Source organism: Saimiri boliviensis, chromosome 14, assembly GCF_048565385.1.
Source record: "Saimiri boliviensis isolate mSaiBol1 chromosome 14, mSaiBol1.pri, whole genome shotgun sequence".
NCBI classification, from domain to species: domain Eukaryota; kingdom Metazoa; phylum Chordata; class Mammalia; order Primates; family Cebidae; genus Saimiri; species Saimiri boliviensis.
Genome location: NC_133462.1, coordinates 62,820,242 through 62,844,838, shown reverse-complemented (window position 1 = coordinate 62,844,838; position 24,597 = coordinate 62,820,242). Strand labels below are relative to the sequence as shown.

General features: G+C 44.0%; 1 protein-coding gene across 13 annotated transcripts in view; it reads right to left on the bottom strand.

Moving 5' to 3' along the window:
• The window catches only part of HHAT (hedgehog acyltransferase), a 351,381-nt gene that overhangs the window by 31,260 nt on the left and 295,524 nt on the right, over positions 1-24,597 (bottom strand). For all 13 annotated transcript variants that reach the window (XR_012513537.1, XM_074385137.1, XM_074385142.1 and 10 more), the window contains one exon: positions 20,556-20,700. Coding sequence is in view for 12 of the 13 variants with exons in the window: in XM_074385137.1 (XP_074241238.1) it covers positions 20,556-20,700 (145 nt within the window). In the remaining variant the exon portion in view is untranslated. The remainder of the gene's footprint in view (positions 1-20,555; positions 20,701-24,597) is intronic.

Genomic DNA, 24,597 nt, shown 5'->3' with positions numbered 1-24,597 from the left:
ACACTAAAATAAATAGTATTTTATGTTGAGAAAGACCTGATGTTTGCTTGTGGAAGAGAGTGTCAGAAGGGTTGCAGCTTGCAAGTTATTGTGACGTAGAGGAAGAAGCATTGCCTAAGATTGGATGGAGTGTGTAACACTAGATGTGAATGGGTGTGTCTCATAACACAATCAACCCAGGCAGCTGGTAGATATATAAGGTGTGTGTACGTGCATGCTGTGTATTCCTATCAGGCTCAGTTTCGCTGAGTGAAGTTTTCTGCATTCACTTAGAGTTCTGGAGGACAAAACTGCATATAAGCAAACAGCAAATTGCATTATGCTCAAATTGTTCTTTAGTGCATCAATCATAATGGAAATTTGCATTTTTGAAAGTAGCATTACAGCAGAACAGCTAGTACTTTATTATTCTATTTAAATAAAGTTCAAACACAGGCAAAATTTAATCTATGTTGTTATTAGGTTGGTGCAAAGGTAATTGCTGTTTTCTGTTTTGTTATTAAAAGTAATGGCAAAAACTGCAATTACTTTTGCACCAACCTAATAGATATCAGGATGTTGGTTACTCTAAAGGGAATTATAATTAAAAGGGATCACAAGGAGTAACCACTAGAATGCTGGGTACTGACTAAACAAACATGTTCAATGTAAAAGCTGATCATTTGGCACATTTAACACTTGCGCATTTTACTATATGCGTGTTACATATCTTTTTCAGTTCAAAAATGGAATGCTACTATTAAAATTGAAAAATAAAATCTGTCTCTTTTAGGAATACTTCCTGGGTTTATACCTTCATCAGAAAAAAAAAAAAAACCATATCCACACAGCATCCTGAGGTATGCGCAGATCTAGAGGCATTTTAAAGCCCACTGCCCATCTTATTGGAGTCAAAACTCAGTATTCTGTGGTCAGAGAAGAGTTTTCATAACAAATAACATCTCCTCATTTCACTCCTTAGCCCCAAACAATTCTCTTTCTAAGGCCACTCCCTCTTGTCTCCAAAAAGTCAAGCTTTTCTTCCTATCAAACCAAAAACATGAAGAAAGGCAAAAATCTAGTATCAGTATGTTTCTAACCCCAGATGCTGATTACTTTAATAAGTTAGTTTGGAGTATCTACATCACCGGATATATGAGAGTTGCCTAGGGCTGCTGGGTTCTTGTCACCTTCAAAACTCTCAAAGCACCATAATCTACCCACTCAGTGGGAGATAGACAGAATAGTAATGGCTTCTTAGCCATAGATTAACACTTCCGAGCTTGAAGAAATGAGCACTAGCCAGGCATTAGAAGAGAAATTAGAAGTCTCCCATATTTGTTAACTAATGCTGGCATTAGCAGATCAACTATGGTAGAGTATCTCAGGGTAGTCCAAGAAGCATTCCAATCAAAAGTCACTAAGCATACTCCTTAAAAGACTGGTTCCTAGATGCTACCCTAGACCTACTGAATTAGAATCTCTTAGAGGTAGTAGCTCCAGACTCCGCATTTTAAATAATCTTTCCAGCTGACTCTGATGGGCAATAAAGTTAGGAAACAACTGCATTGGAGGCTGGGCAAGGGAATAACTGACGTCATACTAATGATGGCACAAAGGGGAACTGTCTCATTAAGAAAGCTGTTTCGAACCAGGTCAACCTTGAAATCACTCAACATTGTGTTATTAATGAGGAATACAGCTACCAGGCATGAAACCTGCACTGAGCCACTGAAAGGAGGCAAGAGCGAGTGTCACGTGCATTTAACACCGAGTTCTCGCAGCAAACAACAAACCCAAAATTTTCTACACACCATTCTGTGGACTTCTCTGAGGCGATATGTGACCTGGCTGTTCCTGCCATTTCAGCAAGCCCCTGGCTATGTATCAAACTTCCAGAGCCTCCACATCTCTGCATCCATCTGTTTACTGGATGAATTAAGAGCATTTCCTCTGGAGAGCTTGGGAAAGTCATCTTATGCTAAGTGGCAAGTCATAAGCACATGAGAAATGCCAAACTAGCATGATGAACAGCAGAGACTTACAGGATGACTAGCACAGACTAAACTTTAGCAGATGAGCAATAAACATAATTTTTGGTTTGGGGTTTTTTGGGGGGAGTGGGGGATTGACAGTGAGTGAGGAAGGCAAAATGGGATGAGATGGGAGGACAGAAGGAAAGGTAAATGAACAAATGAATGGGCTGATGGAAGGAAGAGTGGACAGGCAGTTGGGTGTGTGGGTGAATGGATAAAATGGCTGGTAAGCCAAATAGATGGATGGAGGAAGAAATAGAGCCACATAGGATCAACTATCTTTTAGCCCTAAACTGTTTTTAACAGCTTACTGAGATGTGATTCAAATATCACACAATTCACCAATTTAAAGAATACAATTAACTGGCTCTTAAAATATTGTCAGAGTTGTGGAACCATCACTATGATCAATTTTTTTTTTAATTTTTAAATATTTTATATTGAGGCAGAGTCTCACTCTGTCACCCAGGCTGGAGCTCAGTGGTGTGATCTTAGCTCCCTGCAGCCTTGGCCTCCTGGGCTCAAGCAATCCTCCCACCTCGGCCTCCAGAGTAGCTGGGACTACAGGCACATGCTACCACACCTGTCTATTTTAAAAGAATTTTTTTTTGTACATACAGAGTCTCCCTCTGTTGCCCAAGCTAACCTAGAAATACTGGGCTCAAGGCGAGTGATCCTCCTGCCTCAACCTCCCAAAATGCTGAGATTATAGGCATAAGCCACCATGCCAAGACCCACATTCAATTTTAGAATATTTCATCATCCCCTGAAAAGAAACCCATGCTCATTAGTTATCACCCTACAAATCCCTGTTCCTCCCAGTTTCGGACAACTACTACTCTATTTCTGTATAGATTTGCCTATTCTGAACATTTCATAAATAGAGTAAAAAACATGTGGTCCTTTGTGAGTGGCTTCTTTCATTTAGCATGTTTCCAAGGTTGATTCATGTTGTACATAAATCAGAACTTCAGTTCTCTTTATTGCTGAATAATATTCCATTGTACGGATAAGCCACATATCACGTGACAGACATTTGGATTGTTCCTACTTTTTGGCTATTACATAGAACGCTGGTATGAAAATTCATGTACAAGTTTTTCTGTGAATGTAAGCTTTCATTTTTCTTGGGCACATATACAGAAGAATTGCTATGTCATATAGTATCTGTGTTTTACTTTTTAACAAACTGCCAGGCTGTAGCACAAACTGTTTTTCATTTTACACTCCCATCAGCAATGTATGTGCACTTCCCTGTGTCTAACAATGCTGAATGTCTCTTCATGTGCTTATAAATCATTTGTACATCTTCTTAGCAGAAATATCTATTCAGCTCCTTTGCTCTTTTTTGGGTTTCAGACTGAGTCTCACTCTGTCACCAGGCTGGAGTGCAGTGGCACGATCTCGGCCCACTGCAACCTCCGTCTCCCAGGTTCAAGTGATTCTCCTGCCTCAGCCCCACAAAGAGCTGGGGCTACAGGCACACGTGTACCACCACACCCAGCTAATTTTTGTATTTTTAGTAGAGATAGAGTTTCACCACGTTGGCTAGGATGGTCTCAATCTCTTGACCTTATTAACCACTGGCCTCGGCCTCCCTAAGTGCTTGGATTACAGGCATGGGCCACTGCGCTTGGCCCACTTTGTCCATTTTTAATTGCGTGATTTGTCTTATTTATCATCGAGTTATATATTCTAGATACAAGTTTCTCATCATTTTATGATTTCTAAAGCTTTCTCATATTCTGGCTATATTTTCATTTTCCTGATGTCCTTTGAAGCACCAAAGTTTTCAGTTTTTATGACACCCAATTAATGAATTTCTTCTTTTGTTATTTGTACCTGTGGTGTCCTATCTGAGAACCACACCCAGTTTAATCCAAGGTCATGAAGACTTGTCTTCTTTCAAGAGTTTTATAGTTTTGGCTCTTACATTTTGGTCTTTGATCCATTTTGAGTTAGCTTTTGTATATTATGTGAGGTATGGGTCCAACTTCATTCTTTTGCATGTACACATCTACCAAACTATTTTGACAGAAGAGAGATGGGGCCCTGTGGCAGAATAGTGTTAATATAATACCAGTACCAATACCAACTGCCATTAGTAGGGGATCATCACATGCCAGCAATTGTGTAAGGTTATATTTACTATCTTATTTAATCTCGACAACCCCCTATGAGGTAGGTATTTTTCTCAGTTTACAGGTGGGAATCTGAGTGCTAGAGAGGTGAGATCCCTGGTCCAAGTTCCCATCCTAGTAAGTGGCTCAGTTGTGTCTGACTCCAGAGTCCTCCATACCACCCTACACTGCCTCTGTAACAGCCCTCAGAAATCAGGGGATACCTCAGACACACCTAACTTCTCTTAGCAATTCAGTATGAATTCATTAATAAAGCATGTACCGAACACCTCCTATTTCTATTTGAAGCATATCGTCATTTCTTAGATGTTTCAATCAGCATGTTTCACTCAGAGGAAAAGCAGGATTTCCGTAGAAACTAAGACTTCTGTTTCCGGCAATGGTAGGTATGTAATTTGTACCAATACTTCCACTGGGACAAAAGAGAACCCTAAAATTGCTAGATAGTATTTTAAATTTTTTCCAAACAGCTAGCAACATTCTAGAAAGACAGTAAGGAATAACCAGGCCAAAACCTAAGAGAAAATGAGAATCTAAGAGAAAATGAGACCCAAAGGAGGCAAAGTTGAAGTTGTTTCTGTCCTGAAGACATCTGTCTGTTCAGACTGTGCTGCAGCCTTTTGGGTAAGAGAACAGAAGAAAACTCCCAGAGCCTGACAAAAGCAATGAGTCTAATAGGTGGCCGACAGAGACACATTAAGCTGGGGCCCAGAAAATAATCATAATGATCCTCAGGTTAAGGGCGAACCAGAGTAAACCTAGTTCCCACCTCCAAAGGAGAAGGGGAGGGAAGTGAATCTCTCCCTGAGGAAATTTAACTATTGGGTCAGCCCACTGGTCTGGCAGATATAAGCACAGATTTTGTCTAGAGGAAGATACCTTCTCACTAGGCCTCAGGAATACCTCACAGGTAATTATCCAAGATAATGAGCAGCACATAGTCAAAGATAACCAAGTATCCAAGGAAAGAGAAGTCATGGGTAAAACCCAGCAGTAAAAGAATACAGCAGACACAGATTCATACAGATTTAAAATATTTAAAGTATCAAACAGATTACAAAGCAGCTATGCTTATTACTGTTTAAGGAAACAAAAGATGAACCCGAAACATTTGTAAAATATCTGCAGAGAACAAAATACTTTCTATAAAAGGTACACCCCTTCCAGAGTGAACTTGGCCTTGGAAAAAGTATTACTTGAGGCAGTATATGGAGCAAGTGGCTTATCTCTGCAAAGCACCTCTCTGCTTTGGCATTTTCCTTGGCACCTGCATATCGCTTCAAATTCTAGGGGCAAAGGCAAAGAAACAGAGGAAAAATCTGGAGTGACCATTCTTTCTCCAAACTTCAGAAATTAATCTATAATGAGCTACAAAATAAAAAGGATAAACTTCAAGTTATTTTGCCCATCTCAGGTACCAAAATCATTACTGTCCAAATTACAAAGAATCAACTGATTCCCTAAAATTCTCCTTGGGAGAAGTCTGAAGATTTCTTCTTCCATCTTTTCTGTCCTTGGACGCCCCACAGCTGTGGTAGCTGACAGCCTCATCGTCTTTCCCACAGCTTCCTCCTGATCACTCTGCGCCTAGTATTACTCCCCTCACATGACCTCTATATGGACCTTTCAAAAATGAAAATCATGTCACACTCTTGCAAAAATCCTGTAGCCCCTGCCTCTCTCAGCCTACTAAGGATGAAGTGCACACTCCTTAGCATGGCATGTATGGACTTCATTCTCTGATCCTCAAGTTACCTTTCTGGCATCTGTTGGTGCAAACAGCCTACTCACCAATATTACACCTTGCATCCTCTCTTGCTATGATCCCAGAATGCCTGCAGTTCCTGGATGTATGATTTATGCTTCTATACCTTTATACAGGTTATGCCCCATCCCCCAAGTCCAGTACTTACTCATCCATTAAGCCCACCTCTGATGTTACCTCCTCTATGGTGACTTTCTCACCCAGAAGACAAAATTAAGAAGACAGAGATATTAAGGTAAGTGATCACTAGAAGTTTGGCTTTGTTTTAAAATCAGCTTTTTGATGTATCTTTGGACCACTCACCTTTTTGTCTCCAAAGCACATATCAAAGCCCCATGTCCGAAAAGCCCTCGCTTTCTAGCAGTATTCTCAGTAAAAATATCTTAGCCTTGCACCCAGACTCAGCTGACCACTGTCGTTCTTTTTTCCTGCATCAGATAAGCTGAGATGCTTCCCACATTGCTTATTTCCTTGCCATGTACTTTTGCTTTTCTTAATAAAGCTCTGGCTGATGATAGAAATTTTGTATCGCAATGCAAAAGGCATGAGCCAATCCTCCATCAATCTTAAAGGGAGGTCATTAAGTTAGAAAAGTAATCAAGAGGCTAACTTAAAATATGAATAAAGTAAGTTATGGATAGCTGAACACAAAACAGAAAACAACATCAGGAAAAATTTTAAGTTAAAAGTTACCTGGTTTCTTCTAGCTTATTAAAAAAACCCAATGACTTTCTGAGAAAAAGCTCAGCTCCACAGACAGACCTGTGTGATCAGAAGACATCCAGGCATGGTTTGGCTGCCGTGCCATTATGCTGTCTGGCATTTTTCAGCTTCTCTGTGATTGACAACCCTCAGAACACAAAGGGCCTCCTGCTGCGCATGACTCAACAGATGTGTTCAAAGGCCTTCATGCTGAGTCAACCCAGCTTGGAACCAAGACAAATGAGAGTGTTCCCATCTACCAACATGTACACAATGGGTAAAAAGGGAAATCAAGTTTACCAAGCAAAACTCCACATTTCCTTGTCATAAACAGGGTGGCCTGGCCTCCGCCAGGCAGGCCAAAAATGTCTTCCTAGTGCTCTCTGGGCAGAACATTCTATCCCCTAGCTTAGTACTCAGTTTTCTGTCTTCTTACCCCACTAAAAGCCACAGGTTACAGGTTAACTCCTTGGGCAGATGCCACTGGCACCAGGAGACTTCTAACAGAAAAGAAACACAATTACTTTTTTAAATGAAATGTTAAATTTCCCCTTTCATTTTACCGATAGCAGGTGAAGTCATCCCAATTTTGTGTTTCCCAAGGTAACATAAAAATGCAACCAAAAAAAAATTTTTTTTTTAAAGTCCTGAGATGTGCTGCCTGGAGACCTAAGTAGGGCTAAAATTAGCAGCTGCCTCCTTCTCTGGGCAAGAGTGGTCAGCAGCTGGCACACTATAATAGCCAGAGGAGAACAAAAGGGCACAGGCAGGCTCTGCAGGCACATGCACTAGCAGGCACCCAGGGGACAAAGGCTTCCGCCCTGGGTTGGTGGAGTGCAGGGCAGCTCTGAAGAGGAGTATCAGTTCTGCCTACCCTGCCAGGAAGCCTCAGTCTGCCAGCCTGATGCAGGGTGACATACACTGCCAGGCTAGTTATTCCTATCTGCTGCTTCCTGTGTAATCAATGTCAGGGGTTAGAGAAGGGCAGAAGAGGAGAAGATAAATATGAAGCAGGTGGGGGCTGGAAGTTTGGCTTTTTTAAAAATGGCTTATTGGTGCATCCCAGGACAGTCACTGTGGGTCTGTTTTTGCTCACCCGCCTTTACCTCCCATATCCCTGGTCTTGCCTGCTCTGGACCACCTGGGAAAGACAATGACTTTCCAGGAACTGGAAGGCTGGCTTTCCTTGCTCCTCACCTCCAAGGGCCCTCGCTGTGCCTCTGGATAACCATGTGACATTGCCATGACTAGGCATGTAACCACTCCCATCCTCACTTCACACTGCATGTGACATTGCCATGACCAGGCATGTAACCACTCTCATCCTCACTTAGTGCATATGACGTTGCCATGACCAGGCACGTAACCACTCCCATCCTCACTTCACACTGCATGTGACATTGCTATGACCAGGCATGTAATCTCTCTCATCCTCACTTAGTGCGTGTGACATTGCCATGACCAGGCATGTAATCACTCTCATCCTCACTTAGTGCATGTGACATTGCCATGACCAGGCATGTAACCACTCCCATCCTCACTTCACACTGCATATGACACTGCCATGACCAGGCATGTAACCACTCCCATCCTCACTTAGTGTATGTGACATTGCCATGACCAGGCACGTAACCACTCCCATCCTCACTTCACACTGTGGGAATGTCTGTCCTATGGCCCATGCCTAGACCGCAACGTCTAACTATCATGTGGACCTCAACACTTGAAGTGCATGTTTCTGGCCTTCCAGCTGCTGGACTCATGAACTGTTTTCTTAGAGTGGGGAAGAGTCACTGCCAGCCCAGCTCAGTACCTCTCCTCACCCCAACTCCATACTCCACACAACGGAATCCTCCCTATATTCCTTCCCTAGTGCCGCCAGAACCAAATACCTCCAGCCGGGTGGCTCGGAACCACAGAAATTTACCGTCTGTTAGTTATGGAGCCTAGAAAGCTGGGCCAGCAGGGACAGGACGCCCTCTGCGCCTGGAGGCGAGAGACTGCTTTGTTCTTCCGAGCTTCCGGTGGCTCCAGGTGTTCCTCGGTTTGCGGCAATGTCACTCCAATCTCTGCCTCCATCTCCACAGGGCCGCCTGCTCCCTGTGGCTTCATGTCATCTTCCTCTGTGCGTGTCTATCTTTCTACCCAAATTTCCCCTTTTCATAAGGACACCAGAGTCCACCCTAATAATCTCATTTTAACTTATTGATACAGGAGTTAAGAAGCAATTATTTAGGCAGATAGTGAGGGTAAGGAAGTCCTCAGCAAGGACTTTTTTGAAAAGCAGCCCCCAAATCATTTTCTTTTAACAAACAACAGCCTGTAAAATCGAGCTGCAGACATAGACAAGCAACCCCGAAGCTCGCGTGACAGTTTGAATGGCGGCAGTTGTGCTGATAGGAAAGAGGCTCTCGTCCAAAATGGTGCCTCCATCTTCCCTTTTGTTTGCCAATCACGTGTATAATAAGGAGCAGGCAACACAGCACTGCCCAGGTAGAGAAGCCATTTGCGTAAAAGAAGATCAGGTGGGATGGCTAGCTTCCTCATGCCATGTAAACCTCACACCTGGTCCAACTAATCTTTAGGCCCTATCTAAACCAGACACCACCACCGCCTCCTCAAGACTGAGAGCTGTTGTCCTTTCCCTTTGGTTTGCCTATTAAACCTCCACTCCTAAACCCACTTCATGTGCCCACGTACTGGATTTCCTTGGTGTGAGATGACGAACCTCGGGTATTTAACCTGGACAATGATGCTGCTTCATTAACACCTCTATATGAAAGGCCCTATTTCCAAATAAGGTCACATTTTGAGGTATTGACAGTTAGGATTTCAACGTATCTTTTTGGGTAGGCACAATTCAACCATCACACCTCCTTTTCCATGCTTTAGCCTTTCAGCAGTTTCCCCTTAGACAGAATACTGCACAGCAGTAGCTAATGTGATCAGGGCAGTGACAGGCAGCTGGGAGAGTCAGGTTAGTGCAGAGGAAAATGGCCCAACCTGGCCCAATTGACAGGTGTCAGCTGGAAGCTCTGACCCTTCAACCATCTTATGTGGCACCAAACAGGGGCTGACAAAACAGGATTTGCTTTTTTCCTTTGTTTCAAGATAATGAAAACGTTTTTTGTATGTTCTTCACTTGCATTTGTTGAATATTCACTGAAAGACTTGAGTGCCTTAAGTACATTCAAGAGAAGTGACCATCATGCCAGATAGAATTCCCAAGGCAAGGAAAAGGTTCCCTGGATTCCACTTTCTGATCTTCACTGCAAAGACAAGAACCACGGCCAGCCCCGTTGCTGTCCTTTGCTGCATCTCTAGCACCACCCTAGGTAACATGGACCAGTCACAGGCCTTTGGCTCTTACGACAGCCACCCTGAGATAATTCTGTTTCCTGGTCATTGAAGTCATGTGCCAAAACAAAATGATCTCTTTTTTCCACTGTCTTTTTGTCTGGGAAAGAGTAACTACACTGGAAACAGGGCTTGGGATCAATCTAATTCAATGTCAGAGCAAACCTACAGAGGAAAGCCAGAGTCCTTGACCAACTGAGCAGGCTTGGGACACAGAGTTGTCGGCATGCAGACTGGTCAGTGCCAATCCAGCTAGCAGGCCTCAGGCTGGCCTATCAGTCCCAGAGACTGGAAGGTCTGACTCTTGTCACCCTCCCAACCCCCTCAATGGATAAGTACTAAGAATCAGAACAATTAACCAGGCACCTTAGACTGTCTCTGACAGTGACACCCAGGGGTGGTTCACTGTGAAAACAGTGGTTGCCTGTCGTGATTTAGGCCTCACAGAGCAGAGAGAGAAGAGTAGTTTGATAGAAAGAATGTAGGATTTGGAGTCAAATGGCTTATAATCTCACCGGCTATTGCTGCATAGTCGGATGGGCGATTCTGAGCAAGTTTTCTAATATCTCTGAGTCTGTTATTAGCAATACTGACATGATGTCTGCCCAAACCATCTACAGGGTTATTGACAAGATCAACTCAACTAGTAAATGGAAAATTAATTAGTAAGGGATCACAATAGTCACAGTGGATGCTATAATACTAAGAGGCATTAAATTAAACTTAGAGAACTCAGGAAAATCAGAATACCAGGTAGCCTAGACATCTATGCTAAGTAAAGTAAGAAAACATTTGATTGTTAGATGGGGCTCTGGTCCCACACCCTGTGTAGAACTTCACTTGGTCAGACTGTACCACAGAGAAGCCCCATTAAGCTAGAGTAGCCTGAAAGTCTCAATGTCTCATAATGATTTTAACAGTATGAATCACACACACACACACACACACATACACACACACAATCAAGAGTGTCTGTGATTGTTTTAATTCTATGGGCAGGGATACTTAAGCTTAGCCCAGACTATCTCCTGGACTTCTCCTGCTAAAATAACAAAAGGGTCCAATTTGTCACACGGGAAGCAGAGGAACCCTCTTCAGGGAGAAGAGGGCAAGATGACTCCAAGAGTAGAAAGGACAAGGAGGAAGATGACACATGGGGCCAGCATGACTCTCATTACCTCTCCAGCCTTATGGGGTCATCTGAATAGGGTCACATTCTTATGCCAGCTCTCTGTACCCTCCGAATATGCTACCAAGGTAGATTGCAAAAGTGATCACACTCCTTTTCTCTTACTTATATTGACATCCTTTGCAGTATGTTTTGCAGCTGCTCCCATAAGCAGATGGAGTCTGTTTCCCCTCCTCTTGTGTCTGGGCTGGCTTTATGCCATGCTTTGACCAAAACAATGCAGCAGAAGTGATAGCGTACTGGTTCTGAGCCTAAGCCTGAAATGGCCTTACATAGTTTCTGCTCTATTGGCCCACTGTGACTACCATGCGAACAAGTGTGGACAAGTGTGTGAAGGATGAGAGATCAACATGGAGCAGGCCTGAGTCAGCCAGTTTATCCCAGCCAAGGCCTTACCAATGTAAGATCCCAGCTAAGATCTAGAAATCCAATCCATGGCTGAGCCACAGATGTATGTATGAGGCTGTCCTAGGCTAGCTAGATGCAATGTGCCTGTGTCTTGAGTTGACACAGAGACTAGTGAGCTAAATAAATGCTGCTTTTGTAAGCCATGAAATTTTGGGGTGGTTTGTTATGCAGCAGTAACTAACTGATACATGCTAATGCCAATCACTCTCCGTTCTACATCAATACTTCTTTTCCTTTAGGCTAGGACAAATCTGAGGAAGTAGGACACAAAAGGCAGAGTGGTTTTCTCCCTCGGAGCAGTGGTCTTGAAACTGCGTTGCTTCCCGCAGGGGTACAGAAGGACTTTCCAAAGTGTAAACAAAGTAGATAACTTTAGAACTGGTTTCCAGGTCCTCAACTTCCACGTATGTAATGTTCCCCAAAAATTAATCTAAGGTAAAATTCTTCTCTCCCCTTCTCCCCTCATAAAATAGCCTTTCCTACTTTACAAGGGGAAGACATGCCTCTCACCCTTCCTTATCTTAGCTTGGGATATTGCTCCAGGATATAAAATTCTATTGGGAGGGGGCGGAGAAAATATGAGATTAAGAAAATATGACTGTGAAGATATATTTTTAAAAGGGTAATGATATCAAATTACTGAGTCACTTAAAATTTGTTCTTTCGAAGTGTTAAGTTTTACTCTTAAATATCAATATTTATAAAACTGCATAAATTAGATCTTTTATAATTAAAGTTATAATAGAAGATTTTAGATGTATACTTTAAATAGCATATCAAGGTCCATAATTTTTCTTATTAGGAGACACATAAGAAAAAAAAAGTACAAAAAATGATCCACTATAAAAGAACCAGGATATTCTTGGTTATAAGTGACAGAAATCCAATCAAACTAGACTGTCAATAAGTGAAGGATCAGAGATTCTTTTTTGAAGATGGAATCTTGCTCTGTCACCCAACCTGGAGTTCAATGGGGTAATCTCGGCTCACCACAACCTCTGCCTCCTGGGTTCAAGTGATTTTCCAGTCTGTCTCCCAAGTAACTGGATCACAGGTGCATGCCACCACACCCAGCTAATTTTTATATTTTTAGTAGAGAAGGGGTTTCACCATGTTGGCCAAGCTGGTCTTGAGCTCCTGACCTCAACTGATCTGCTGCCTTGGCCTCCCAAAGTGCTGAGATTATAGGTGTGAGCCACTTCACTTGGCTGGATCCGAGATTTTATCCTACTTGTAAGCAACAAATGAGCAGGTCACAGTTTTCACGGATACTGGCAGAAGACACAAGGCTCTTGGGTCTGTAACAAAGGACTTTATTACTCTTAGCCACAGCAGTAGCCAGAGCATTCATGCCATTTCCCTGATTCCCAGATCCCACAACACAATGTAAAGAGGGCCAGAAGATGCCTGCCCATGTGTAGGTTATGTTATAGGAGACAAACACTGGACTTAGCAAACCTGAATATTTTATCATGAGTCAGCAAGCCTGCCTGAGCTTCGCCCTAGAGGGAAATACTATCTTTATTTTTCTGGAGAGTATATCAACTTACTCTATTTTGGAGGAAGATACTATCTTTATCTTCTAAAGTTGTTTTCTATACAAATATTCCAGGAAAAATCATTGGGAATGAAGGCAGTCAGTGCCTCTGCTTGTAACAAATGCAGAAACACAGAAAAGCCCTGGAAAATTTTCTCCCAACATGGATTGAGTAAAAAAAATAAAAATAAAGCTCCCGTAACAGAAAAGTACAAAGATATGTTGGCTTTAGTCATTCCTTGATCTAGGGGCTGGAAATTACATGGCTTCAGTTTCCATCCTGTAGCTCTGTCTTCCTCTGAGCTGGCCCCCTGCCTCCGCGGCCATCCACCGTGAGGACCAGAGGGCTGCCAGCAGCTCCGGCCCCACATCCCGACAATTCCACACTCCAAAGGAGAAACTGCTTCTGCCTCCCAATAGCTCCAGCAAAAGCTCTGGAATAGTATCACACGGGGAGTTGGACCCTGCTGCCTAGCCAGTCCCAGCTCACATGTTGATCTCAGATCTTAGACATGGGGTGTGCCCCACCAGAACCACACAGATTGAGAGCAAGTGGGAAAGATCTTTTCCCAAAGAAAAAGCAGGGCACTGTTACCAAAGAACAGGAAACAAATGCTGAGCAGGCAAAACTCCAGCTGTCCCCAACACCACCGTTGAAATTCCATGAAGATAACAAATCTTACGTGTGTCCTTCCGTGAAATTTAAGTATTATTTCTTTTGACAGGGAGATTCACATTTTAAGGAGGCTAGTGGCACATCCAAATTGCTATTATAACCAAATCTCTTTAAAGAAGCTACAGCAATGGTGTCAGCGAAGGGTGTTCTGTGTCATACCAACTGCCCAGGTAGTGTGCCATGGTAGGCTGAGTAACAGCTCTTCTAAAAATACCCAGCCCCTGAGCCCCTGGACCTGTCAAAGTCACCTCACACAGCAACAGGGACCTTGCAGAAGTGATCAAACGGGAGATTACTCCGGATTATCCGGGCAGGCCCAATGTAACCACAAAGGTCGTTATAAGAGAGACAGAGGAGGAGGCCGGGCATGGTGGCTCACGCCTGTAATCCCAGCACTTTGGGAAGCTGAGGTGTGTGGATTACGAGGTCAGGAGTTTGAGACCAGCCTGGCCAACAGGGTGAAAGCCCATCTGTGCTAAAAATAGAAAAATTAGCTGGGCATGGTGGCACACCCCTGTAATCTCCAGCTACTTGGGAGGCTGAGGCAGGAGAATCACTTGAACCTGGGAGGCAGAGGATGCAGTGATCTGAGATGGCACCAATGCACACCAGCGTGGGCAACAGACTCCATCTCAAGAAAAACAAAAGAGAGAGAGAGAGGAGGAGACAGCAAGAAAGGAGGCAGGCACATGTGACGAAAGCAGAGAGATGAAGGAGCACGGTCTGATGATGCTATGCTGCTGGCTTTGAAGACAGAGAAAGAAAATCCTGAGCGAAGAGAAACCCATCCCTGTCAATTGGAAAAGGTAATGAAACAGCTTCTCCCCTATAACATCCAAACGGAACTTGCCTTGCCAATACCTTGACTTTAGCTCAGTGAAAGACTGATCTCAAACTTCTGGGCCCTCCCAGCTGTAAGAAAAATAAACTTGTGTTGTTTTAAGTCAACAAGTTTGTAATAACTTGTCACAGTAGCCGTAGGAAACCAACGTGGGAACACAGCGAGTGTCAGGGTCAGTGCCCTGGAAACTCTAATTAGCAGGAAAAAGTTTCAATAACCTAGCATGGAAGATTTAAATGTGCTCTGGTTGAAAGCCCTTCCTGGGTATTTTAGAAGTGGTTTTACAGCTTTAATAGAAGCCCAGGTGTATGCTGAATAAGAACTCCACTCACGTTCTATGCCTGGTGACTTGTAGGAAAACTAATGCCCAAGGCCTCTGGCTGGCTGAGTGGCATGCAATAAAGGAACCAAGGCTTCTGCAAGTCTTGACATTCAGATCCAAGAATGGTCATACACACACCAATGATGTAAACACGGACAGACTGTCTAACCTACATCTACGTGTCAACCTCAACACCCTTAAGTATGATGTGCAGGAAGCACCTGCTCCTCAAACTTTTCCAGAACTTTCAGAAGATCTAGTGAAGCAGAGACAGAATCAATGACAGCACTGAAAACTCCATTTAGAGGGAAAGGCTAGGGAAGACAGTGAAACAAAGTCATCACAAAGGATGGCCTCTGAGACACCAACACCTGCCCTCTGTCCTCTCTCATCAGAAATGAAATTTTAGTCCCAAGAATTTAAGAAGATATAATGGGAATGAATTTCTGTTTAACCACAACCCTCCAGAATCTCTAGTGCAATACTCCAGTTCAGCTTTAAATAAAATGCCTGTCCAGAACCATTTGAGTCAAGAGACAAATAAACTGCTCAGACAAGCTAGTAATCAGGGAGAAAATATACTTTCTCTTCTCTCAGCTAGAAATAGCAAGCAAATATGGAGACCTGCGTGAGAAAATTACCAGCTCCTCTCTCATTGCAATCTAGAGGGAAAAAGAACCAAATTCTCCTTGCATGGGGTCACTCCAGGAGCTAAGTGTTAAAACAGACCAGATAATGGAAGGAAAAACAAACATCCATGTGTACATGCATGCATGTGTGTACAGGGGCGTGTGTGTGTGTGTGTGTGTGTGTGTGTGTGTGTGCATGCGTGTGTGTGTACTGAGGCATCAGGCAGGGGAATGTTTGGTGGATCCCACATCTCTACCAAACTCTTGTCCCTGCAACATTATCACTGGGTCACTCCAGTGATCCAGGGCCCCACCTCTTGGGAAATGTTTTGGTTTTCCTTTTTTTTTTTTTTTAAACAAAGTCCATGTCTTCCCTGGACAAAAGCAGACAGACTTTTCAGAAGTGCCATCCTGCACCCATACAAACATTATAAGACTCTCAGCCCTCTCAGGGCCAGATATATTCCCAGTGTATAAACACACCCTTGAATATCTTTTCTCTCATTACCCCAGGACAGTGGAGAGAGCACTGCCAAGATGCTCTGGCCACAGCTGGTTTATGGGGACTGGCCTTGCTGATCTGGAGTTACAACTCACTGATAACTTTGAATTACAGAGCTCTATTCCGTTGCTTGTTGAAGAAATTCTGCTTCAATGTCAAAGATTTATGGTAGACATGAGAAACCTCCTCCTATTAACAAATGCTTTTGAGTGCCAAAGGGCTTGTAGAAAGCAAACTACATTGGTCTCTGCAAAGCATAAAACAGCAGCGTCCATCCTAGAACAGCATGTGGACCAAATCCCCAGCCATATCCTTCTCAGACCTGTGGACCAGCTAAATCTATTAAATAAAGTTTGTGGGGCCTAAGCATGCATATTCCTCAAAGAGCTTGAAGCAAACTTCAATAGTAAGAATTTGGAGTTTTGTTTTTAAAGCAGAAACATAGATTCCTTATTCTCTGCTGAATAAATTGAACACTGCCTTCTTCAATCCCAGCAGCAGACGTAACACTACTTGAGCAAAACTATTTTGTGCATGACCATTCCCAGAGCCCTAGATTTGCCACTGAGCATTTCTATCCCTGGCCTTCAGACTCTGCCTTCCACTCTCCGGACAGCAGAAAGGGAAGGGTCTGGTTTTACAGCCACATATCACCCATGTGACCCACAGAGACCAGGACAGGCATTTTAATGGAAATCACTCAAATAAACTTTGTAGTTTAGAGCCAACTGGAGACAGAAAGGTACCAAGTTTAAGATAACTTTTCCAGGAATCATCAAATACTTCTAGGAACGCCAGTGATGCTGGGGAGGGCTCCCTGGGAAAAAGCGAGGTGCATCTTTTAAGACACCTGTGTATCGCACACCCTATTAGCTATGAGGCATTTGCAAATCTCCTCCACAGGCCCCATTTCCCAGTTACCCATCTGCCCCTTCCTGCTCCTCCAGGACTCTGAGGCGAGACGTGTTAGAGGGATGTGGTGTCAGTGGTTCCTCCCTCTCACTACAGCAGGTCCCAACCCATCAAAGTGCAGAGGGCAGGGCCAACTTTCCCTGAAACCTGGAAATCTACATACTGAGCTTAAATGCTCTCCATCCCTACAGCCAGCATTCTCACTCACTTCACTGTATTTCCTCAGTGTGTAAAGATGGGCTCTGGAGCAACAGGAACTGATCATGTGTCCCAGGGAAGATACCAGAGACTATGAGGCTGCAAAAGGCTGCTCATTTATCAGCAACTCCATATGCAGTTTGACAATCCCTTAACTCAAATTTTTGGGACCAGATGAGTTTCAGGATTCAGATTTTTTTTTTTTTAAATTTTAGAAAGCTCATATATTAACACACCCAGCAGAGACTGAGGGAGCATCCTATAGACTCATTAATTTTTTTTCACCAAAACATGAATATTCATATTAATCTTCTATCAAGTCAAATGAGTTATGAAATGCAATCCAGAGTTCACCAGGATGGGAGATTGGGCACCATCTGGTTCACTTTCCTCCAAGAGATATCCAAACCCAATCCTTCAGGGACAAAAACCCATGACAAGGAATAGATGAAGGGGTAACTGACAAAACTCCAGAAGACATTCTCTGACTCAGGAGGCCCATAGGACAGACCAGCTGAGATGCAAACAGGGTCATTTAGATAATCACTGACACAGAAAATGCCTTCTAAGCTGAGCTTCTCTGGCCTCAGAACCCAGAAGAGAGACGATTCTACAGAGCCCTCCACATTTAGAGAACCAGAGTCCCCAGGGCTGTGGCAGCTGAGTCCAAGGAGGACACAAATGGTGTGTTCAGTCATAGACCATAGTGGGACCCATGTGGCAGCAGCAGACCAGGCTTTCAGAGCCCTGATCCCACGTGACTGAGGTTAAGTTCACAGGATGTTGGGCAAGTCACGCTTTGACCTTTCCACCTTTCTTTCTGCCTGCTTCAATGCCAGCATTCCCTGGGTTTTCCCCCACCCTGTTCTCTTCTCACTCTATACAGTTTTGTGGCTGATTGTATCTCCTCCCCTGGCCTCACATACAACCTTTATGCCCTTGACCCCCACATTTCAATCACTGGTCCCACTGTCTTCTCCAACTTCAACCCAGATTTCCAACTGCCTCTTGGGCATTTCTGGCCAGGCCCATGTGCCTCTCCTGCTGTGCCACAGACAGTTGGTACACATTGATATCTGCATGCTTCTGATATCTACATGCTTCTCTGCACGCCCCTGCCTTGTACTTGGGTTGGTCATGTGACTGGAGGCTCTGGCCAATGACACGTAAGCAGAAAATGTCATGTGTTTTAGTACCTGGTGCACCAGCCCCATGTTCTCTTCCCCTCCATGATATCAGGACAAGACAGTGGAGAATCCAAACAAACATTGTAGGTCCTGAAGTCACTGCTTAGAAAAAGCCACTGAGTTTGTATTGAACTGTCAGAGAAACAAACTTCTATGGTGAGAAATTACTGAGATTTTGGAGTTTCAGACAAAGCAGCCAGTGTATATTTCCCTAATATGCCTGCCTCTTCTACCTAGCCAATTCCTAAATTATTGCTTCAATTCAAAAGCCACCTCTTCTGAAAAATCCATCTTCTGTGGAAAGTCGGCTACTCCATCCTGTGACCTCTAGGAATTCACTCATACATCCAGCAGAGCAATTCCCTCAACCTACTGCACATTTTTGTGTGTTTGCCACTCATATCTTTTTTCATTTCTGTGTCCTCAGTACCTTGCAGGTAGCAAACACCCAAGGCATTTGATTTAGGGAAGCGAAAATCAGAGCCTTCTCACGGTGTGAGAAGCAAACCCCAAGTCAGCACCTTCCCCCAAGTCACACTGTTCTTATCATTGTGCTAGGTTCTGTGAGAGGACCCGAGAAAAGTAAAGGATGCTGTAACCCACCTGTACTTTTAGATTCTTCACACCCCATTATCCCTCATCTCTATTAAAGGAAAGCATCCACTTAGAAAGTACATGGTCTTTTCAGGAACTATCAGCTAAAGCATCTCACAGAAAGCAAGATCAAAGAGGGTTTTTTTTTTTGTGACAAGATGAAAGTAGAACAGGACTCTCTCTTAACCCCCCGAGGCTGGCTCACCCAAGCCTGCCACAGTTTAGGCCCACGGTCTGCCATTCTGGAATACTGCAGCTGTGTTGCTGTTATTTCTGGTGTGAAAAGAGCTGCAGCAAAGGCATCGCTGGCTCCCCAGAGACCCAGATGTGAAGAGACAGGCCAGCTGTGCATAGTTATGTCATCACCACTTGGCAAAGCTTCCCAAAGCAGAAGCAGAAAACCGTAACACAGGCAGGGAACAGAACAGGAATCTTCGCTTTTAAGACATAATGAGTTGGCTATAGTAGTATCTACTGTGAATAGTTCCAAGTCTCCCAATTCTCTTATAGACATGATGTAACTCAGTCCCAGCCCAAGGGAAACGGTGGTCATAAATACATGATGATCAATTATTAACAGAATATTTTGACAACTCCCACATAGTAGCAGTTTACCTGCTGCAGGTGTGGCTTTGCTATGGATATTCAGATTACTATTTAACGTACATTAAACATAAGGTTGGCCCCTAGTGTTCACACAAAAATACCCACAAGCGGTGGCAAACATAGATGCCATACCCACAGCCCACTGCTTCAGGAGAGCACAAGGAAGCTTCTAGGGAAGATTTCTAGTAGGACATTCGGAGCAATACACAAAACAAGGTTAGATTTTGCAATATCTTTGCAGGCTAAGCTCCATAGACAGTAGGTGCCTTTGTTGTCTGTTGATTATAACAGAATATCTAAAACTGGATAATTTATAAAGAAGTGGAATTTATTTCTTACAGTTATGGAAGCTAAGAAGTCCAAGGTCAAGGGGGTTGCATCTGGTGAACACCTTCTTGCTGATGGGAACTCTCTGCAGAGTCCCAAGGTAACACAGGGCGTCACAGGTGAGGAGGCTGAGCATCCTAGCTCCGGTCTTTCTTCCTCTTCTTGTCAAGTCACAAGTCCCACTTCCTTAACAACCCATGAATCCATGAATGGGTTAATCCATTCATGAGGGCAGAGCCCCCATGACCCAATCACCTCTTAAATGTCTCACCTCTCAACACTGCCAACTGGGGACTAAGTGTCAACTTGAGTTTTGAAGTGGGTATTCAACCACAGCAGGAGGAAAGATTAAGAAATATCAAGTAATCGGAAACATAGTATAATGGAAGGGAATATATACTTTGGGAGAGTTTGGATAGTACCTTTTGGTGTTAAACAAGTATCACATACAGGAGATATGGGGTACCTAAAAAACAGGGGACACTTAAAGTCATGGATAAACACAGAAAATTACTCCTGGCTGGTACTTAGAGGTCACATACCATGAATATAACAATGAATGACTTCTCCCGAATCTTACGTGTGATCCCATCTGCATACATGGAAAACAAGAAACTGAATGAAAACAGCACTGTCAAGCAACTTACCTTGTATGAAGATCCTATTCCAGTAGGTTTTCCCAACCTCATTGCCCCCGAGAAACACCAGGTTGGACAGAATCAGCATCGAGGTGGAACAAGACGCAAGGACAGCGTGAAATCGACGGCGAGCTTGTGTGGAGAGGTATCGGGCCTACGGGGAAGATAAGAAGGCGTCTCATGACAAGGGTGGAAAAAATGGGGCTAAGACGTCATCCAGCTTTCTCTGTCACCAGCCCTGGATGCCTCCCCACAGAGTCTGAACCAAGTCATTATTTAAACAGCTCTCAAAACTTCAATTCCTGTCTGGGCATGATGGCTCATGCCTATAATCTCACACTTTGGGAGGCCAAAGTGGGAGGATCACTTGAGCCCAGGAGTTCAAGACCAGCCTAGGCAATACAAAATTATTTTGTGTCTCTACAAAAAAAAAAAAAAAAAATGTTAAAAATTAGCCAGGCACGATGATGCGCACCTGTAGTCCCAGCTACTCGGGAGGCAAAGGTGGGAGGATTGCTTGAGCCCAGGAGTTTGAGGCTGCAGTCAGCCATGATCACACCACAGGACTCCAGTCTGAGTGACAGAGCAAGATCCTGTCTCAAAACAAAGCAAAGCAAAACAAGACAAAACAAAACTCTATTCCTGAAACATGTTCATTCTAGTCTAAGGAAAGAAGTGACATGCCTCAAGTTGTCTCTTTGAGGTGGAACCAAATGCAAGGGCTTCCCTCTGAGATGTGGGATACAAGCATTGAAGCCAGTTAGGATTTAGGAGCCCTCCCACCTGCACTTGTTTTCTGCATGTAAACCCATAGGTGCAAGAACGTTAAACTGCTGTCCATGATAACTAGTCTATACACCTCCACGGAATTAGGGCAAGATCAGCACGATCCTCTGGCCCAGTTACATTGATCCCGGGAAGCCAGCCAACCACCCCCTAAACCTGACATACTAAAAAGAGCAATCTCATAACAAGGGTGTAGGACAATCAGTGTGAGCCGAGCCCACTGCTGGAATCGGAGCTCAGGCCCACACTTCACCCACGGCACACAGCGGCAATGAAGATGAAGCGCATCAGCGTGCCTGAAATACTCAAGGCTAGAGGGACATTTTACGGCATCACAATAAAGAATTCCGCTCGTCCTTCCTAGCTCTTCATTGTACTACTACTTCTGCTTTTAAGATTTCCTTAGGGATTTCATAAAGCAAACAAAGGCTTTATTCTTCAACACTGGCTGTTTTGGAAGCCCCTCCCACATGAAGTTGCTGTGCTGTGCCTGGAGTGTGTGAGCCCCAACAGCACATGTACGGGGACTGCCCCAAGGGACTGTGTGTTCAGAATGAGAACCAGGTACAGCACAGCAGCTGGACATGCAGGGCCTCAGGGTTTCTGATAAGCACCTCTGCCTAATCCACAGACACAAAGAAAGAGGGAGCAAAGGGTCTGGAGATATTTTCTGAATATCCTCCAGAAACCCACACATGTCTAGGGTCACATGCACCCTAATTTCAGCTGTGTTCCAATTACAAACAGAACTCCGAATGACTCAGTGGCAGCAGCCAATGCAGTGCATGACAGGCAAAAAGGACTAAATTGGAGGGCGAGTCTCCAGCAAGAGGGCTTACTTATTATGGAGACCCTGCTGTGAATCTCCTGAGACGGCTTTGGAAGTCACGGTCATTGTCCTCTTGATCTAGAGAAATGAATTTCTGACTCCTCCTGTTCTCTCCTGCCAGCCCCAGGGTCTGTTCTTAATGCTCAGATCTGGCTGCTACCTTTGGTCTCCCCATCCACGGCTCTCTCTGACGTCGCTTTGGAATATGCTTTACTGCTGCCAGACGCAAGCGTGGCCTGCTCACTGAGTAGCTGTGTGGTGGACAGTGAGATGTCTGCCTGATCACGATTGTTCTGGAATGCTCTCCAGTGACGTGGATGTGTCCCCACTTAGAGGCCACCAGGCAAGATGACCTCTAGTCTCACCCCTGCTCTAGGAAGCCACAGGCACATACACCAGGACACTGTCAGACAAGACCTGATTCAAGATAACTACATGGTGTGAAAACTGTTAATGAGAGAGAAATGGGGAAGGAGCAGGCTTATTATACAGCACTTTTCACCTCTGAGAATAAGGGGACATTAATCTACCACTTTCTGCATTCTAAAGCAGAGGAAGATATTTTTCTGGGTATTACTGACTCAATTAGCAGTAACTAGGGAGGCAGGGTGAGAGGAACGGAGGAAAATCTAGAATAGATTAAAATATGCACTGTCTTAATTGACATAAATGCATCCATGTAATTATCTCCAGACACTGTGGCTACTAATAAGACATTTAATTCCTAAGGGATCTGCTGAGTCTGACACTCCACCACTTCTGTTCTAACTCCATCAGTCTCCCCGAGCCTTACATCCTGAGAAGGGAACACAAAGACCCCATGTGATCTTTCCCTTGTTAACATCAACCACCAAGAGTGCACAAAGCTTGTTAAGCTAAGTGGTTCTTCTTTTGTGGGAAGTGATTACAATTATTAAATAATCAACAGAGGGATACAGAGAGCCCTGTTTGCACAGAGCTGCTAAACAGCACTGTGGAGCTGTTACTTGGAGCAGGGAAAGGACTGGACACAGCAGGAGGAAGAGCTGAGGGGCGAGGGAGGTGAGAAAGGAGAGCGTGTCCTGGAGGCATAGGGCTCCTCTGTCCAGTCCTGAGGTCCCAGCTCCTACAGATCTTCCTTTGATTCTGTGATTACCCCCATATCTAAGACATACAGTTCCATAAATTCCTATATCTACTTAGGAAAAAAAAAACAGTCAAAATCATACCAACTGTGAAGGAGCTGCTGATCTCAGAGATAGGAAGGGGGGCAGCTAAAATCTGAAACGAATGATTATAATTCAATTTTTAGAAATGTTTTAAAAAAATTTAGAAGTTTAAAAAAAAATTAAATAAGCAAGAATGTTCACGGCACAGGCTGTTAGAATCAAACTTGAAGGATTTAAAGGAGAAATCAAGATGCCCGTAGGCAATTCCTGATTATACCCCTGGTGAGTGGGTGGAAGACGAAATAGACGATCAAGAATCCAAAAGTCTAATTTTAACCAACAGTCTCATCCTCTGAAAAAACTAGCCACGCCAATAAGCAGCAAAATGAACAGAGCATTGCTCCTTTTCATGGCGAAACAGTGGGGAAAAAGAATGATGAGCCACAGAGAAGGAAAAGGAGGGTCTGTCTGGTTCATCCACAGGAAAGTAGCAACTAACAGCAAAGGGGACAGGAGTCTCAGCTGCAATCTGACTCTCTTCTTTGCATTCTCTGTACACTTTGGAAGGTGACACTTTTGACATGAGGGATCTCTCTTTCTACCTTGGGAACCACTGACTCGGCCATTGGTTTATAGGAGCTCTAACGGTAAGTTACCAGGAGGAAGCAAGTCACATGGACAAAACCAGAGGGTCTGTTCCCTTGGACCGGCCAGCTACAGCAGTAAGTCTAACTTCTGGCATCTCCAGGGCCACAGGGCCAAAGCCTCCACTTAAAGGCCGTTTCTCTTACACTCCCTTTTCTAGAGTCCTATAGCAATTACTCTGTGGCCCTCCATCACCAGGATGCAAGCCTCTCAGGGGTGGGGAGGCATGCCTCATGTGTTAGTCACCCATCCTCATGGCCTAGGTACTTGAAAACTCCCTTGACAAGAGAACTCATGTTGAAGAACTGTAAACAAAATGGGGAAATATCAGAAGACAGTGAAAAGCCATGAGGTATGACAAAGAAAATCGCCAAGTTGATAAGCTAAGGCAATAGACAAATAGAATTTTATTTGCATTAATATGAATTAATCAGGACAAAAGAGAGCTCTGTCTGGTCCTGGTCTCAGAGTATAGATTAGTCTGTCGCAATCTGATTTCCTGGAAGCAAAAACTGGGAGTGGCAGTGTTCCCCAAGAGATGTTTGAAAAGTCGCTGGGCATTTTTGGTTGTCTCAATGACTGCAAGGCTTTTGGTGGAGAGGGGCCAGGGATAATAAGTGCAATGCGATGGGCAGGACCTGCC